We start from the raw sequence: 20,182 nt of genomic DNA on the forward strand, positions 1-20,182 counted from the left end.
AAAAAAAAAAAACTATATACAAAATTCATAAAATTTAGTTTGCCTTCCTCTATGCTCAAAGAACGACCACGTTGGCACAATTTAAGAAAAAACCCCAAATCCTGAGATTTTAAAAGGCTGTGCCTCTTTAATCCCCAAAACACTGTCTTCCCTTCTTTGCGTTAAGCCTAATACGCAGTTTCTTTCACAAGTAAATCAACAGCCTGCCTCAACTAAAGCAACCTGGTCCAAGGGAGCGTCGACAAGGGCCTAGGAAATGGTGTAGTTAGGCCCCGAACGGGGAGGAGTTAGTAAAAACGGTGATGGTGGACGATACTCACTCTGGCGGGAAGAGGCGCAGTTCGTCGATCTTGCCTAGGAAACCGAAGAGGGTCCGCATCTGCTCAGAGCTAGCGCTCGGGGAGACATTAGTCACCTGGATTACCTCGGTGCCGCCGCCTCCGCCGCCACCGCCGCCGCCACCGGGCCCGCCGCTGGGGCCCGGGCCCGCAGTACTGGGGACGACGGTAGTGTTGCTCATGGCGCTGCTCGCGTTCTCGCTCCTGCTTTAACACATCAAACACACAACAAACAGTGAGAGGGAGGGGGAAGAGGAACCGGTTCGCCGGAGAGGAGACAGACGTGTGTCCGATGTTACAGCCGCCGCTGCCACCGCCGCCGTTCCTCCACCCCGCCGCTTGTCGGGGGTGGGGGGGGGAGGGCGAGAGCGCGCGAGTTCGAGACCACGAGAAAACAAACGGCCGCCCCCACCTCGCTTTCCAACCACCTCACTCGCGGGCCCGAGCTCCCCACAATGCCTTGCGGCGCAAGGGCGCGTCACCGTCGACCCCGCCTCGCGCAGGCCCAGCAAGCCTCGTCCGCAGCCAGAAAAATGCGAGGCACCGCGGTCTAATGGAGGTCGTCATCCCTCTTCGCTACCCCCACCTTTTTTTTTTTCTTTTTAAGAAAGAAGCGGAAGGCATTAACTTTAAAAAATAACCATTCACTCCTCTGCAAAAAACTGCACACCTTAGCAACTATTCTTATTAGAAATGACCACGATATTTATTTCTTCACACAGAAGAGCTACAGATCTGTCCAGTTAACTACGGAAATTTCCTCGCTAGTTACCAAATTTTCCTCCCCATCACTATACAGTTATAAACCTTTACATACATTTTGGAAACATTACATTTTTAACCAATTTGCGTTGCCACTAAAACCTTGAAAAGAGATTTCAGTGTTTTACTTTAGCGCTTAACACGTTTTATTTCACAAGTTGACTTTTTAAAAGCACACTTTATAGTACCTAAATATATTCAAGTATATGATCTGAAATTTCTACAGAAAAACTTGATTTACATACATATTATCTTGCTTAAAATAATTTTGAAGCTTTGACGATGAAAAATTGTCTAATTTTTCAACCTCATCTGAACTACTCACCCATTTTATCCAAACACGTGCAGTTCCCCAAACCTGACAAAATCTTTCATTTCACTGTGCCTTTATACAAATTATTAATGCCTTCCCTCATTTTATCTGCCATCCTCTGTGGGGCCTTCCTTCCCTCACACAACTTCTGCAAGCTGACTTAGGGCTTCCTCTTCTCAGCTGGACAACAGAGGATACATATACTGTATTTGTTATGTTGACATGTATCTCCTCCCAAAGCCTTTGAGTTTTCTGAGTCAGTTTAAGACTCAGGGAAATGTCTGTCACATAGTGAATGTCCAATAAATGTATTAAACACATGAATAAATATGCCTTAATGACAGAGCCATTTACTCTAAGATGATTGTTAAATATTTTACTTGCCCCTAAATATTTTTGGAGGCTAACACCTGAAGCTAAAACCTGAGGTCTTACAGGATATTTTTGTTCGTTAATACATCTATGCAATAAAGAAGTCAAGAGTGTGATTTGTGAGAGATTAGAACACAAAGTTATTGAGATTTGGATGCAGAGGCAATTAGCTAGGTTTATGCACTAAGTCCCTTCTACTAGTTCTTATAAAAACAAGGGATAGGTTGGTTGCATGTAAGCCTCAGTAAAATTACAAATTACAACTAATGGCATGTCACTCATTGGCGTGTACTTGTGAATATAAAAAATGTCTGATAATTTATTTTCTCACTTTGAAGCTAACACATGTAACTGCCAATTACAGACTCTTAATTTGTTAAAGTTAATTTGTATCAGGACACACAAAACTGAGGCTGCTCTAGTGGCCTGGCCCAAGTCATAAATCTAAACCTAAGTCAGCCTGCACCTACGGGAAACACCTACCTCAAGAAACCTAATTTACACCAATCACAATCTTCTAACTCAGCTTTTAGTTAACTTATCTTATCTAGAAAACATGGCCTGCTAGCTTTATAAGAAAATCCCTCAACCTTCTGGCCAATCATGTCCTATTTCTGTGCTGCTTCTCCTAATCTTCTCTAGAACACGCTCTTGTCCAAAATCTTTTGGGAAGGGTGTTTAACAGTTTGTGAGGCACCGTAATCCCCTAATCCATGGATTGTCTTCCCTGGAATAAAGGACATCAAACTCATTACCAAATTGTTTTTTGCTTTGTTTTGTCATATGAAAAGTTCAACACTTACTAGAAGTACCTATCATGTGACAATCTTGCTACATTGTTCTATGATAAAAGGACAACACAAAGGCAGGGTTCATACCTGCCTTTTTTTTTTTTTTCTTTAATGTTAGCAACTTTTTATTCTTAATTGGTGGATACACAGAAATCTTTTATGTTACTCTACATATATTTGACATATTTCATAATTAAAATTATACATTCAAACCAAAGAGAGTTTTGTGGTAAGATAAAATCTTTTAAACCATCAGAAGCCAGTTTATGTATAATGACTCACTGAATATGCCAATAGATGGTGCTTTCAAATGGAGAAACAATGTAGCAAAAAAGAATCTTATTATAATAAAGAGGATTTTTGAGTATTTTCAAGTCATCTGATAGGTAGAAAAAACACTAGATCTAGAGCCAGAAGAGTGGTCAGAATACCACCCTGTCATTTATAAAGTGTGATTTGAAGAAATTTCACTTCATTTCTAAGAATCTACTTCAATCAGGACCTGAATCATAATCATGAAAATCTTTCTAGGTCTAACAAGTAGGTTAAATAATTAACTACCTTGAGTTACTGTTATATGATGCCCATAGAAATAACTAAAAGCAAATAAATATATCAAAGTAAATAACAAGTATATCTATTTTTATATCTATTTTTTATGTTTATTTATTTTTGAGAGAGACACAGAATCTGAAGCAGGCTCCGAGCTGGCAGCATAGAATTCGACATGGGGTTTGAACTCACAAACAGCAAGATCCTGACCTGAGCCGAAGTCAGACACTTAACTGACTGAGCCACCCAGGTGCCCTGAATCTATAGTAGTTTTAAATCACTTCAGATTTGTTTAGGCTCCTGATTAAACATAACTATAATATAGAATCTGAAGATGGGTATAATGGTCATCTTAATTTACTTTAACCTCCATATCATAAATGTTGTTAAACACTTACAAATTCCTTCAAGTATTATGCACCTGTTATGTTCCAGGATTTTCCTAGACACTAGGAATACAGTAGAGAAAAGATAGTCAATGTCCCTGATCTCATATAACTTTGGTCTGACAAACTTTTTTTTTTTTTTAATTTTTTTTTAATGTTTATTTATTTTTGAGAGAGAGGGAGACAGAGCACGAGCAGGGGAGGAGCAGAGAGAGAAGGAGACACAGAATCTGAAACAGGCTCCAGGCTCTGAGCTGTCAGCACAGAGCCCGACGTGGGGCTCGAACTCACAAACCATGAGATCATGACCTGAGCCGAAGCCGGACGCTCAACCGACTGAGCCACCCAGGCGCCCCTAGTCTGACAAACTTTCAATGAATAAACACAAAGATGTATGTGAATAATATGCCATGATGGAAATAAACCAGGATAAAAGATAGGGGAGAAAGTGTTATCGAGCTGAGACTTTAATAAAAGAAGGAAGCAAGCCTTTTGAATTTCTGGGGGAAGAGCAATCCAAACATGAGAAATAGCAAATTAAAAAGATCCTGAGGGCAAGAATAAGTTTGAAGCTTTCAAGAAAAGTTGGAAGATCATTGTTTATATTTCAGAGAGACTTATAAGGAGATCCTGTCAGTATCATGTGGAAAGTGAAGTGAAGGAAATATGTAAAGGGAAGGGTCACAGCTGATCTTTGGGAGTAGATTGGGAAGGCTTCCAGCTATATCTGAATGAGAAATATTACCAGTGTAACCAAGATTTAATGCTATTTCTAATCCAAAGCAAAAAGTAATCTGTCATTTTGGCCTATATACCAGTCATTTTATGGCTTATATAGTCATATAATTGTTTTTGGCCTATATATGCATGTTATAGTGCATGATTTCTGAAAGGCTTTTGGAATATATAAAATAACTTATAGGTTCCCCATAATGAAGTCCTATTACTTACAGGTGGGGAACAGCCATTATCACACTGCTAAGATATTTGCAGGAATATGTTGATATGCTGTAAAAGAATATTAGAAAGTAATACTTTACACAAATCTTCAGAAATAATACCAAGCTTCTTAGTCATAATGAACAAGCTTTCGTACTTTCCAATTTAAAGCTTCTACAAAGATCTCGTGTTTAAAAGAATGAAACTAGATCTCTATCTTACACCACTCACAAAAATTAACTCAAATAGATTAAAAACCTGAAACTATACGACTTCTAGGCAAAAAAAAAAAAAAAAACCCCAACACACACACACACACACACACACACACACACACACACACACACACCCAACAACAACAGGGAAAAAGCTCCTTGACATGGGACTTGGCAATAGTTTTTTGGACACCAAAAGCACAAACAACAAAATCAAGAACAAATGAGTGGGACTACATCGAGCTAAGAAGCTTCTGCATAGCAAAGGAAACCATCAACAAAATGAATGAAAGTACAGAATGGGAAAAATATTTTTGCAAACCCATAGATCTGATAAGGGGTTAGTATCCAAAATATACAAGGAACTCCTACAACTCAAGAGCAAAAATAAATAAATAAATAAATAAATAAATAAATAAATAAATAAATCCAATTTAAAAATGGGCAAAGGACCTAAATAGACATTTGTCTAACAGTTATATGAAGTGATGCTCAGTGTCACTAATAATCGATTAGGGAATTGTAAATCAAAACTATAATATCACCTCACACCTATCAGAATGGCTAGCATCAAAAAGAGAAGAGACAACAAATGCTGGGGAGGGTGTGGAGAAAAGGGAACCTTTGAGCACTGTTGGTGGTACTGTAAATTGGTACAGCTAGTAAGGAAAACAGTATAGAGGTCTCTCAAATATTAAAAATAGAACTACATATAATCCAACAATCTCACTTCTGAGACTGTATCTGAAGGAAACAAAAACACTATGTTGAAGAGATATATAAACCCATGTTCACTGCAGCATTATTTGTAATATCCAAGACATAGAAAAAACCGAAGTGTCCACTGACAAATGAATGAATAAAGAAGTTGTGGTATGTATATGTATGTGTATATATATACACAATTGTATTATCATTCAGCCATAAAAAACAAGGAAATCCGTTCATTTCTGACAACATGGGTGGGACTTTAGGGCATTATGGTCCCTGAAATAAGTCAGACAAAGACAAATATGGTACAATCTCACTTATATGTGAAATCTAACCTCTCCCCTCTACTGCCCAAACTCGTAGAAAAAGAGATCAGATCTGTGGTTACTAGATGTAGGGGTGAGGGTAGGGGGAACTGGAAGAAAGTGGTCAACAGGTACAAATTTCCAGTTATAAGATAAATAAGCACTAGAGATGTAAAACAAAATGACTATTTAAAAAAAATACATTTTTTCCTTTCTATTATCTATATGAGATGATGGGTATTAGCAAAACTTATTGTGATAATTCACAATACATTTAGATCAAATCATTATGCTGTACACCTTAAACTTATACAGTGCTGTGTGCCAATTATATCTGAATAAGACTAGGAAAAGAATACTTATAAAGATATTTCCAATGCAAAAAACAAATCTCATAATTTCAGCTGGAATTTCTTCAATTAAAAGATAGAATAGGCACAGGTATGTATTATCACTCTACCCACTGGATACCATGTTCCCAGTTGGATAGGTCAAGCAAGTCACCTGTTATTGTTAAGATACGCTTGTGCACACTAATAGAAATGGCCTCCAAATTGACACAATTTTGCGAATCTGCAAAAGCAACAGAGTTTTAATCAAATTAGTTGTTAAGCAGCAATTTCTCTCTAGCAAATAACACTTTTTGAGGACAGGGAAGACAATGTATTTGTCTTTGTGTTTCCCGATGCCCAACAATATACTAGAACAAAGTCAGTATTTGACAAAATTTAGGAAGTATCATTTATGTGCTAGAAACTTCACAAATGCCTCACTCACATAATCCACTCAGCAAAGGCTTGCTGAACGAAGACAGGAATGTACTTGTTAGATTTACAAGGAAATCTGGTTGAGATAAACTTTCCAAGTATTTGGCTATACATTTTTTTCTCTATGGCTATAGAAAGTAGTAAGAAAAAATAGGAAATAAACTGCTGCTTACAGATCCTCAACTTTAAAAAAACTTATCTGCAGATCTATCTTAATTTGAATTTCATTAAAAAAAAGGTTTTTTAAGGTTTTTTAAAAAATAAAATCTACACCCAACGTGGGGCTCAAACTCACAACCCTGAGACCAAGAGCTGCACACTCCACCAACTGAGCCAGCCAGATGCCCCTTAATTTGAATTTCTAATTTACAATTAGAGAATTATATTTCTAATTCTATAAATTAGATAATTCTATAAATATTAATATCTATTTTAATATCAAAATTGTAAATCTCACGCTCCCCTTTCTTCTTCTCCATCTAAATGAAGAGGAGAGGCTAAAGGATAGTTAGCATTATGCGACCGACAGATAGATGGATGAATGGACACACATATTAGGACAGAAAAAAAGTCTACTTAAATTTATTTCCAAATACTAGTTTTGTATTAATTTGTACTGTCTACCAGTAGCAGGAATATCTATGTTTTTCAATTGGACAGCACAGGGTCTATTAATACCTTGAATATTAACATAGAGGAAAAAAGTAGTAGTTGGAGCATTAAAATGCTGTTGCCTATATATACATATGCACAGTATTCACAGCCATAATACATATGTATTACTTGGAAAATCACAACTTACTTCTACAGATTTGTTTGGCTTTTTGGATTGAAGAGGGTCAACATAAATACTTGGATGGAGAAGCTCCAGATAGAACTCAATACTATCCTCTATGTTATAGAAGGTTCTTTTGGAGTTTCAACTGAGAAAAGGCCATTTGAGGGGCTGCTTCACAATCGTTAAAAAAATTCAGTAGAGCTACACGTATCTTTATTCTAAGTAAGCAGTTTCAAGCATTTTAATATTAAAGTTATCCTTAATCAAGGAATTAGGCATCTGCACCATTTGAGCACTTATTTTTTTCCTATGGTATAAAATTTTCTGTTTATGAAGGAAAATTATTTCTAAGGTCTGATAAAACTGGGAAAAAAAGAAAGTGTGTTCAACTCAGTAAAAAGAGGACCTACATTGGAATGCTTTTATAACGCCTTTTAATCCTGGCAACACTTAAGGTGATTATAAATGCAGACCTAGAGTTAAACTAAAGGGGCTCTACCACCAATGAAGGGAATTGTGACCTTTGGCTCACTACTTTATGCTTCACATTCCTCATCTGAAAAATAAGGATAAGAGTGGGTTGTTTTGAGGATGAAAATACTAATACAATTGCTTAGAAAAGAAAATATTAACTTCTATTATTATCCTTACTCTACAAATTAAAAATCTTCCATTTTGAAAAATGAATAGTTACCTCAACTGGGTTCCATTTTATTTACACTATCACTATATTTTAGGCTAGTACTGTGCCTTAGACATCATTCACATGAAAGATATTAATCAGAAAAGCTAATATATATAGAAGAGTTTCTTAAGATCTCACTTTAAGTTTGTTTTTGAGACAGAGAAAGAACACTGATGGGGGAGGGGCAAGAGACAGGGAGGGAGAGAGAATCCCAAGCAGGCTCCACACTGTCAGCACAGAGCCCGATGCGGGGCTTCAACCCATGAACTGTGAGATCATGACCTGAGCCAAAGTCAGATGCTAAACCGACTGAGCCACCCAGCTGCCCCAAGACTTCACATTTTAACATAGGTTCTGTTTTTGGCCTATTTAAAAATTATAAAGTAATAAATGCCAAATGTTAAATACTAAAACTATTTAAGTGTTAAAAAGTCCAAGTCCCCCATTCCACTCCTCTGTGCATGTTCTCAACCTTTATAATAGGGGCTGCCTATAATTAGCCATGTGAGCCCTAATTCCCTTATGTGAAAAATGAGGACAAAAGTACCAGAGTTTTTAAGATTAAAAATAATATATGAATATGAATCATCTAGCATAGTGTCCAGAACATAGGCACTCAATGAATGGTATCTATCATTACAGGAAAGTCTGTGTTCACCTTATCTTTTCAATGTCTTCCCTCAGAGCATTATTGTCAAACGTGAAAATATTTTGGTAGTAAACATGTAAAACTAATTACTAGGTGTCCTTTCTTCTTTAAGAGGTTACTACAACAGAAAAATGACACCAACAGATTTCAAATTTTCATACTCATTTTGATCCTAATACAAACAGCATGCACAAATAATTGATAATGGCTAAACAAAGCATTCCTTTTTTGGTAAAATGCAAATGTTTCATGGAAAAATCTTTCTAGGAAGGCTTCAATTACTTTTCTACATTTTTAGAGCAAGAGTATTCGTATTCTTATTTTTAAAAGACATAAGCAATTGCATATATGCTTGATTAATCTTAAAAGTACTATGACATGGGTTAGAGCAACAGACCATCAAATGACCAAAGCACAGAAAAAAAAAAAAAGGAAAATATTACTAAGTACACGAGACCATCTGAATTCCTGACAAACGATAAGCTAAAGACCATAATGCTTTTTCCCAAATGCCATTCCAGTCACTTGAAACTGTAACTATGAACTGCAATTAGCTCACATTAAGGTCTAAAAACACAGAGATGTTGATCAAATAATTATTTTGGATAGAAGAGATGGTGGAAAAGTAACTTTCTTGGAAATGAATTAAAAACAAAAAAGGTCAGTCTCTCTAAAATGGAAAATAATCAAAGCCGTATTAACTACATAAATTCAGTAATGAGGGCAAAACATGTATCTCCAGAATGATGAAGAACAAAGCTGGGTTCACAGATTTGCCTTGTAGGGACCAGATATGTATGTATGTACATAGGTATGTATTTATTTTTTCAAAAAGTTTATTTACTTATTTTTGAGAGAGAGAAAGAGCTAAAGTGGGAGAGGGACAGAGAGAGAGGGAAAGAGAGAAACCCAATTAGGCTCTGTGCTGTTAGCACACATCCCAACACAGGGCTCGATCTCGTGATCCATGAGATTGTGACCTGAGCCGAAATCAAGAGTCAGATGCTTAACTGGCTGAGTCACCTAGGCACCCCAGGACCAGGTATTTAAATGTTCACTAGTATTTGAATATCCCAATGATGGTACCTTTCAAATTATTGAAGTATACGTAACTGTGATATTTTAAATGATGGGGAAAAAAAACCGATGGGGAAAAAAATTGTGGACCGTCTTAAAGGTTCTTAAAGTTAAACTAGTGTTTATCTTAATTTCAGTTGTGAGTATAAATATTCTGTCTTGAAATCTGAGTATCAAATTTTTAAATAAAAATCTATTGATTGTGATTATCAACAAACTATCAAATCATCCTTATATTTCTTTCTTGTCAACTTAAGTTGACACTAAGAAAAAAGTCTCAGTGACCATATATCTTGTCTTATTAAAACCTTATAAAAACTGTTCATATAGAACAATATACGCCATGTATAATCATGTAATTTTACTCCTTTTTTTTTTCTTAAAGTATTGAGCAAATGAAGCTGCAAGCTGAATTCAACGGAACAAAATTGTCAGCAGGGGTGATATAAAGTCAAATTTTAAAACAGTGGATTTTTACTAAAACCAATTTTTAGGGGTTGGGCCTGGGTGGCTCAGTTGGTTAAGCGTCCAACTTTGGCTCCGGTCATGATCTCATGGTTCGTGGGTTCAAGCCCCAGGTCAGGCTCTGTGCTGACCGCTCAGAGCCTAGAGGGTGCTTCATATTCTGTGTCTCCCTCTCTCTCTGCCCCTCCCCTGCCACACTCTGTCTCTCTCTCTCCAAAATAAACATTGGGAAAAAAAACCAACCATGTTTAAACAGATTTATTTAGTAGTGCTTTTGTATGTATTAATATAATTAAAGATAGAATGATATTATAAAGCACACTCTAGGATTTGGTGCCCTAATTTTCTCTCTGTATTACTTTACTACTTTAAAGCAGACAAATTCCTAAACCCTATAAAATTGATATTTTCAGTCAGAGAAACATTAATCTTGGAAAAATGAGCAAGAAAATAGCTATTAAAGGTTAGGAGTAGGAATCACTGGGAATAATGGGAAACAATCTCAGCTGATTTTAGAAAAAACAATAAACAATACCATAGTGCCTTTTATTTAATGACAGAAAAAGACTGCTTTATAACCACCCATTCAGCTTTTTTTTCAATAGAAAGGAAATAAACCAAAAAATAAAACTAATAGTAATTAGGATTTTAAAAAATGTATTTTTTAATTAGTTCCTCCACTTTTCTTCACAGGAAAAACACTAGCATGTAAAAGCCTTTTTAAAAGATGAAAATGATAGTTTCCTAAAGCTGGTGGACCAAAATTCTCTTGTATTGAAAGTAGAAATATAAGACCCAACACTTGAATCAAATATTAAACTACCTAGAACAAGCTCACTGCTTTATGACTCAAAAGTGAAAAAGCACAGGGAACATACAAATGAATTCCCTAAAATAAAATGCACTCTCTCCATCAGAAAAAATTACCAAAAATTTTGTTGTTATTACAACAAAATACAATTCAAATCCAGATTTAAAACTATGAATAAAAATGCAAAATATGTACTGTCTTCAATGAAATAGTATAGAATGTTTAAAAGTTGGTAGTTATAGGCATAAATGGAAAACAAACGTGAAACTGCAAAAGGAAATTTTTCAAGAAAACTGAAAGACGTGGGTAACGAACATCTGAAAAGTTGAATATTTAAAACATGGAGAGCCCCTGTCCTATATAATTTGCTCTCAATTTTGATCATTTAAAATAACTTACTGATGGGGCACCTGGGTTGCTCAGTAGGTTAAGTGTCTGACTCTTGATTTGGGCTCAGGTCAACATCTCATGGCTAGTGAGATTGAGCCCCACATCGGGCTCAGTGCTGACAGTGTGGAGCCTGCTTGGGATTCTCTCTCTCCCCCCTCTCTGCCTCTCTCTCTCTCTCTTTCTCAAAATAAATAAATAAAGACTTTAAAAACATAAAATAAAATAACTTACTGACAGAGGAAGGGACAAACAGAAAAAAATTGAGTAGTAAGTATATAAAAATGTAAAAAATTCAACTTAAGAAAACATTTAATAAGCAATATATGTTAGGTTCAACAATTCCAATCAATAACAACAGTGTTAAAAAGCGAAATGCTCTCTCAATAACTTTACCATAAGATAGCAGTTCTCACTGATTAGGCAATATTCTGAAAGATAAACAATACTAATTCAAAGTAGGCTACATCTAAATCTCTTAATTTACACACACACACACACACACACACACACACACACACACACACACACACACACACATCCTTCCTAGAAATGTCTGAAAAGCAAATTCACTTTGCTCTTAGTTGGTAATATTTTTTAAACAAATGTGCTTTAAAAATTTGCGGAAATTAGTGCCATTTTCCTTTACTACAGTTTCTCTTTTGCCTCAGTAAATCCATCTTACCTACTGTACCTTTCAGCTTTGAAAAAAATCTAACAAGTCAGAGTGGCCAAAATGAACAAATCAGGAGACTATAGATGCTGGAGGATGTGGACAAACAGGAACCCTCTTGCACTGTTGGTGGGAATGCAAACTGGTGCAGCTGCTCTGGAAAACAGTGTGGAAGTTTCTCAAAAAATTAAAAATAGACCTACCCTATGACCCAGCAGTAGCACTGCTAGGAATTGACCCAAGGGCTACCGGAGTACTGATGCATAGGGGCACTTGTACCCCAATGTTTATAGCAGCACTCTCATCAATAGCCAAATTGTGGAAAGAGCCTAAATGTCCATCAACTGATGAATGGATAAAGAAATTGTGGTTTATATACACAATGGAGTACTACGTGGCAATGAGAAAGAATGAAATATGGCCCTTTGTAGGAACGTGGATGGAACTGGAGAGTGTTATGCTAAGTGAAATAACCCATACAGAGAAAGACAGATACCATATGTGTTCACTCTTAGGTGGATCCTGAGAAACTTAACAGGAACCCATGGGGGAGGGGAAGGAAAAAAAAAAAACAAAACAGGTTAGAGTGGGAGAGAGCCAAAGCATAAGAGACTCTTAAAAAATGAGAACAAACTGAGGGCTGATGGGGGGTGGGAGGGAGGGGAGGGTGGGTGATGGGTATTGAGGAGGGCACCTGTTGGGATGAGCACTGGGCATTGTATGGAAACCAATTTGATAATAAATTTCATATATTTAAAAAAAATGTAAAGAAAAAAAAGAAAGAGTAGAAAGGCTTCCATTTTAAAATCAAATTAACTATGGAAGGATAGTGGTTATTCTTGATGCCTTCCTTTTGTTACCTTCTAAGTCAAATATGTAATCCTCACCCACTCTTGTTAATCTTGCCTCCTTTACATCCTTCAAACTCCTAGATAGTCCTCTTGATCAAAACAGGAACAATCCAGTGTCATCTCTCATCTGTATTCATGCATCATCTTCCTGGGGAGATACCTCCCGTCTTCATACATGCTCTTTCTTCCCTGGGTTCATCCCCAAAGTTAACTTCTGGAAGAAAAAACTTACCTTGTCTCTCTCCTGCTTAAAAATTCAGTGTCTCCTATAATGGTTAATTTATGGGTCAACTTGGCTTGGCTATAGTGCTCAGTTGTTTGATAAAATAATACTCTAGATGTTGCTGTAAAAATATTTTTTTAAGTTGTAATTAACATTCAAATCAGTAGATTTTGAGTGAAGCACTTTACCTTCTGCAATGTGTGTGGGCTTCATCCAGTTGGTTGAAGGCCTTAAAAGCAAAGACAGATTTTGCGAAGAAAAAGGAATTCTCTTCAAGATTTAAACATAGAAACCTTGCCTGCATTAGTTTTCAGCTTTCTCTTTATCTCTAGTTTGATAGATTAGATAGACAGATGGATAGATACATACATACATACATATGTACGTAGATAATAGATGATAGATAATAGAGATAATAGGTATAGAGACATAGATATAGGTAAAAAAAAAAAAAAGAAAAAATCTAACATGTAGCAATGTTCATAAGAGTAATATGGATATGTCTGAAAATGTCTTATTAAATTTTAATGGTAGAGATATGCCACTCTATCTTACTTTGATAATAGTTTACTTTCTGTTATGAAACATAACAGCATTTTTGGCTGATGTACTTTTTTAATAAAGTTTATCCATTTATTTTGAGAGGGAGAGAGAGAAGAGAGAGAGCAACTGTGCATGTGCGCACAAGCAGGGGAGGGGCAGGGGAAAAGGAGAGAGAATCCTAAGGAGGCCCTACGCTCAGTACAGAGCCACATGCTGGGCTCAATCCCACAGAACATGAAATCATGACCTGAGCCGAAATCAGGAGTCAGATGCTTAACCAACTGAACCACTTAGGCATCTCTGGCTGATGTAATTCTTAGGATCATATATTTTTTGTTTCTTCACTTTCTTTTTTCATTTGGCAAAGAAGATAATCACTTTCTTTCTTTCTTTTTTTTTTTTTCATCTGGCAAACAAAATAGAAGAGAGAAACTTTCCATTACCTTATTAAGATGAATATAATAAGTGCAGCCTGGCAAATTCTGTTTCAAAAGGTAATTATTCAGTAGATGCCTGCCCCTGCACAGGAGACATCCATTTCATATTATTTTAAAAATCCATTTTTTTTTTAAGTAAATGCTTTTGCTGAAATGCTCAAGTTGAAAAAGGATTGGCTTTTTTGTTTGTAATGCATTCTTCCAAAAGTAATACAACTGATACAAATTGCTAAGTCCCATGAATATAAACACATACATACATATATATATGTATATAAAACTATACTCTCTCATAAAGGAGCTCAATTCAAGTTGATAAGCTTTCAGTTTCTATCAATTTGAGATAAAATATGTAACTTTTCTGTGTGAGGTAATAATTTTCACCCTCACTTACTTAATCTGCACTTGGTACACAGTACAATATACAGTTTACTATAGATACATACTAGTAAAATGTTTACCTCTGTCAGTTTATAGCTATTGAAGTTTACCACAAGTATATGGTCACTTGGAGTTTTCAGAATTACTTTGCCATTAGCAGAATTACGCTCTTCTTATACAAAGTGCAGCAATGTTTATTATAATTATATGTCAATAATGAAATATTTAACTTCACAAAGAAGCACAATAAATGAAAATATTATACCTTGCCCATTCTTTTAAAAAATATTGAAAAAAAGAATCTATGGTAGGGAGAGGTGGTTACTGTAAACTTTTATACTTGAGTAATTCACCCTCCAAAGGCTGTTAAATCCTATGGAAGAGAAAAAGTGTTTTCTCTAATATAAAAAGCCTCCTTTAAAACATAACTGAAGTGTCCCTTAAAATGGTTCTAGGATAAAGGTGTTGAAAATGATGAAATAAAAGCCACTTAGGCAAGTCATAATGATAAACAAGAAAGATTTTGGACAGAGAACTAGGTTCACGTTCTTGACCATACCACTTACAGAAACTTGTGACCTCCAGTAAGTTTCTTAATCCCTTTTAGCCTCAATTTCTTCACCTGCAAAAATAGTTATTGTGCTAAATAAGAGCAAAGGAGATATTATTAGCACTGTGACTGGCACTTAGTAAGGTGACAATCATCATTACTGTCAAGATAAACTTGGGCTGCGGAGGAGGCTCATTACGATCCTTGCTACACTCTCCTTCGTTGGTAGTGTAACTACTGGTACCTAGCTGTTACTCACTTTCAGTGTAAAGGACTCCAAAGAACTAAGAAGAATACAGAGCGAGAGGGGGTTAAAAACCGAAATTTTACAGGTAGCAAGAACCTGGACTCTGGCTGCAGAATTTGTCAGTGGGCCGTCATCGCACTTGTCAAAATTCTCCTGGTTCGCAGCCGGGTTGATGGAGGGTTTGGAGATTTCCCGGTATATGCATGCTTTTTAGAACAAAATCACTTCAGCCAAAAGAAAAGCCTAGCACCCAGCACAGGACTGAAGATAATGACTTCCTTATTATTTGTTGAATGAATCAATACAGGTGTACATTTCAGAGAAAAACTATCCAGGAAAACCGACTTATTGAATAAAATTTTTATCTTCTATCCTGGAGTCCCTTTCCTCACCAAACGCTCAATATTTAAAGTTCTATCTTCACTTAATTATTTAAAAAAACGAATGAGATAGGAATTATCCCTAAATTCATGAAAAAGGAGTAAACTTTAAAAACGGTCAAACTGCCTACAGTTAGTTACCCAGCTGGTAAGCTACAGAAGCAGCTCCATTCGAACTCACATCTCCTGCGCTTCAAAGTCCAAGCTGTTTTCAATACACTAAAGTTTGCGCCTCCGCTGATCTCCGTAAACTGTCCAGTAGAGAGAACATTTATCATTGATCTTTCTTTTTCCTTGTCTGATGCCAGCCCTTCCATTTCACGCTACCTCCTATGCTGGGCTATAAACTAAATACAACAACAGGCAAGCTGCACGAATTCTAGGAATCGCGGTATATGCGCGAAGAACAGAAATCTGTTTTATCTTCTACGCCAGACGGATGTCCGGCGCCACCACTACAAACGACAAACACAGGCTAGGGTCCAGAGAGGCTGCAGACCGCGCCCAGGTCTCAAGTTTTGGTCAAGGCCCACGTTCAGGCCAGGCGAGGAGAGAAGGTTATCCTTCCCCGACACCCTGGCCAAGGCGGGAGCCCAGAAGAGTAGGTTGGAGTCGCAGTAACAGTACAAAACAATAAAGCCCAAAGTCCCTCTTCAGTCCGTTAAGCGCACTTACTTGAGCAAAGTAATTCCAAGACACAAGGCCGGCACCGGCAACGGGAAGGGCTCCTCTACCCTCCAGCCCAGGCGCTGGCGGTGACGACATCGGGGCCGCGCCGGCGAGAGCTAAGGCCCAGCTCAAGGCCACGAGCACAGCGCGCGGAGCGCGCGCTCTCGACAGGGGCGGGGTGACACGCGGGCGCCACCTTTAAGCGTCACGCGCGGGGCTCTGCCTCTGGACTTGAGGGTTTGAACATGTCGCGCCTGAAGGGAGTGGCCGAGCGGGATCCCCGAGTGGGTTTCAGAGCTGAGAGGAGAGACTGCGGTGCCTCGGTACCCCAGGGGCTTTTAAAGGCAGCGAGGAAGAGCGGCCAGTTAAACCTGTCGGGTCGGAATCTTAGTGAAGGTAAGATCCAGAGGTACCACCCGATTGTGCTGTTAGAAAGCACTTGCCCCTGTCTGGCACCCTTTCCTTGGCCTGCTTTTGGCCACTGCCACAGTCTCCTAGCCAGGACTCCCAGGCCCTAATTCAGGCACTCATCACAGTTACACTGGTTCGGTCAGCACGGTTCGGTTCCTACTTTCCCTCAAGGAATAGTGAGCATATTTCCTAAATTGAGGATCAAGATAGATGGCACACAAAGTGAATTTGGAACCATCCTGAAAAACCTAGTAAAGATCAACAAGCACAGATTTGGACACCATGAATAATAGCCAAATGCTCTTTTTATTGTCTGTTGTGTAAAGGAGGGACTGGGAAGTGGGGAGAGAGAATATAGCATTCTTCCCATAGTGTTTTTCTCTTTTATTCAGATTTTAGGCAATCCGAGATTGAAACCTTCCATTTTTCATCTAATGATTGCTTTTTTATTGTGCCATGTATAGAGCAGATGAAGCAAATACTTGCTGAACGAATGAAAAGGTATATGACATAAAATCTCTGCTCTATCTGGAAAAGCTTTTAATCAGTGGGGAACATAAATATTTTAAAACTACAGATATGCATACACATTTGCTTTTCTCAGAGCCTGGAACAGTTTCCTTGATACCTGACTAGGGGTTACTTGCTTCCTGTAGGACTCTGCTCAGAGGTCACACCTCTCAGAGGCCCTTCCTAACTACTCTATCTATAAACACCATTGCTAACACTGTTTTCTTGTTCGATTTTTTAATAACATTTGTCATTATCAGAGTTTATTATGTATTTGTTTATAGTCTTCCCTGCCTTCTCAATAGAATGTTATTTTCAAGAAGTCAGGGAGCTTTGTTTTATTCGTTGTTGTTATTACTAACAACCCAAAATAGTACTTGGTACATGATAGATTCTTATTAAATAAATATTTGTGGAAGGAATAAGTAAATGAATGAATATTTGCAAATACTAAGTGGTATACTGGAATGTACTTTTTGATTGGACCCAGATGATTTTGTCTAGTAAGTTTAAGGGAGCAAATGAATTTTGGCTCTGAACCCCATGATGACATGATCAGGGCCGTTTAGGTTATCATTGTATAAACAGAACCTAACAAAATTACTGGCAAATATTAGGTACTACATAAATTATGTTGAATAAGTGGATGTATAGTATTTCATAGGGGATAAAAATATAAATGGGAGAAGCACATGGTATTTGTAGTTTATTATCAAAAAGAAATCCTTGTTACCATAATGTAGAAGGTGTTTATCTAACTGTAGCCTTCAACTTCTCTTGCCATTCAATCTTTGCCACCCAAACCACTGTAATTCTGAACTATGTAAAGTCCCTTATGGGGCCATGCTCTTTATCTCCATATCTTTGCTCATGTAACTTTGAGATGCTTAATCTTACTGTGCCTTATTTTCTCATTTGTAATGTGTTTGTGATAATAGGACCTACTAAGGTTTAAATGAGATAATACACACAAAGTATCTGGTACTAAAAAGTACACAGTAAAAATGATTATTACTGTTATGACTATTAACATTGTAATAACTTTCTAAGTGCTTTCCTGGATTTCTTTAAATCTCACCCTCTAAATCAGTGTCATCATCAAGATATCCTTTTAAAAGGATTTATCTTTGACAAATGCCTAATGTCATGTATCCACCATTACGGTATCATAATGAACAGTTTTACTGCCCTAAAAATCCTCCGAGCTCTACTTATTCATTCCTTATCTGCTTCCCCTGAGGCCTGGCAGTCACCAGTCTTCCTGTTCCTGTAGTTTTGCCTTTCCCAAAATGTCATATAATTGAAGTCACATGTAGCTTTTTCAGATTGGCTTTTTTCACTAAGCAATATGCCTTTAAGGTTCCTCCATGTCTTTTTGTCCCTTGATAACTCATTTGTTTTTATTTCTAAATAATATTCTATGGTATAGATGTATGTACCATTTTATCCATTTACTTTTTGAAGGACAACTTTGTTGCTTCCAGTTATTGGCAGCTTTGAATGAAGCTGTAATTTGTTCAGGTTTTTGTGTGGACCTAAATTTTCAACTAATTGGGTGTTAACCTAGGAGCACCATTTCTAGATCACATAGTAAGACTGTGCTTAGCTTTGTAGGAAATTGCCAGACTGTCTTCCAGAGTGCATGTACCATTTTGCATTCCTTCCAGCAATGAATGAAAGTTCCTGTTGCTCCATATCCTTGCCACTGTGGGTATTATCAGGTTTTTGGAGTTTAGCCATTCCGATGAGTGTGTAGTCCTATCTCAATGTTTTAGATATGATGTGCAACGTCTTTTCATAAGCTTGGTTGCCGTCTGTATATCTTCTTTGGTGAGATGCCTGTTCAGATCTTTTGTTCATTTTTTTTTTAAGTTTATTTATTTTGAGAGAGGCAGAGACAGAGTGAGTGGGGGAGGGCAGAGAGAGGGAGAGAGAATCCCAAGCAGGCTCCACACCATCGGCACCGAGCTCGACGCAGGGCTCGAACTCATGAGCCGTGAGATCATGACCTGAGCTGAAACCACGAGTCGGACCCTTAATGGACAGAGCCACCCAGGCACCCCTGTTCATTTTTTAATTGGGTTGTTTTCTTATTGTTGAGCATGGTTGTCCTTTATTTGTCTTTTCATGTAACATGTCTCTGTTCAGTAACTCAAGATTCAATGAATAAGTGATATATAGAAGAAGGCCAGTGGCCTGTTAGTTAGGATTTTTTAAAGTCAATATTATGTGAAGAGTAGATAAAATCAATATAAGTATTGGTTTTTTTTTGACCAAGTAATTGCAGAAAAATGATTACTACTCTTTTCTGATAAACTTTTACTAACTTGTCCCTTTTACTGGCCTACACATTGTTATACTTTTGAAAAATATACTCCTTTTTAAAAAAGTCTTCTCATTATTTATATTATCTCCAAATTTATATTATCTCTTCTCATTAAATTATCTCCAAATGTTATTACCTAGAATTATGTATTATGTTCAAAATGATTATCACACTTAGCTTCTTTCAGATTGTTATCAATATGTATGAGATATCATGAGATATTTATATGACAGATATGAGCATATGAAAGTGTTTGAACGCTACAGACAGATACTGATTTACATTGCATTTGTTATATACCTGTTATGTATGTTTTCTCCAGATATTGTGCTGAAGAAGCAAATTGACACTTCAGATAATTTATAGTCACATAAGCATTTTGCTATGTTTTATTCAAATTTGTTTATTAAAAATTGCACTTGTTAAATAACAAATTTTTTGTGTTGTATTCCAGGTCTTTCTTCCCTTCTTATTTATGCAGTAATACATAGGTACATTTGTAATGTACCATCATGTCCATAATTTCTACATTGGAAAAATAGAACCTAGCCTTTAATTTTGAGGTATATAACCCAAAACAGTTAACAGTCTGTTTATTCTTTCTCTTAGATGGTGGCCTCCTTGAATTGATTCTTCTTAGCAGAAGCTCTAAGAACAATGGGACACTTTGTTTCCCTG

General features: G+C 37.0%; 2 protein-coding genes across 10 annotated transcripts in view; one reads left to right on the forward strand and one right to left on the reverse strand.

Moving 5' to 3' along the window:
- The window catches only part of SRSF11 (serine and arginine rich splicing factor 11), a 44,018-nt gene extending 27,631 nt beyond the window's left edge, over window positions 1-16,387 (reverse strand). The window contains exons 1-2 of one of the 7 annotated variants that reach the window (XM_019448912.2): window positions 16,264-16,387; window positions 321-542 (exon numbers count right to left, since the gene is read on the reverse strand). In XM_019448912.2, the coding sequence (XP_019304457.1) occupies window positions 321-520 (200 nt within the window). In that variant the 5' untranslated portion in view covers window positions 521-542; window positions 16,264-16,387. The other 6 variants (XM_019448913.2, XM_019448914.2, XM_019448916.2 and 3 more) reach the window with 6 other exon arrangements.
- A 52-nt stretch (window positions 16,388-16,439) lies between these two features.
- The window catches only part of LRRC40 (leucine rich repeat containing 40), a 49,114-nt gene continuing 45,371 nt past the window's right edge, over window positions 16,440-20,182 (forward strand). For 2 of the 3 annotated variants that reach the window (XM_019448907.2, XM_019448908.2), the window contains exon 1: window positions 16,443-16,653. In XM_019448907.2, coding sequence (XP_019304452.1) covers window positions 16,503-16,653 — 151 coding nt within the window. In that variant the 5' untranslated portion in view covers window positions 16,443-16,502. Of the gene's footprint in view, window positions 16,654-20,182 lie in introns of all 3 variants that reach the window. The other variant, XM_053894034.1, reaches the window with a different exon arrangement.

The sequence above is a fragment of the Panthera pardus genome, unplaced genomic scaffold, assembly GCF_024362965.1.
Source record: "Panthera pardus isolate Hobbes unplaced genomic scaffold, ASM2436296v1 HiC_scaffold_11, whole genome shotgun sequence".
Classification (NCBI taxonomy): domain Eukaryota; kingdom Metazoa; phylum Chordata; class Mammalia; order Carnivora; family Felidae; genus Panthera; species Panthera pardus.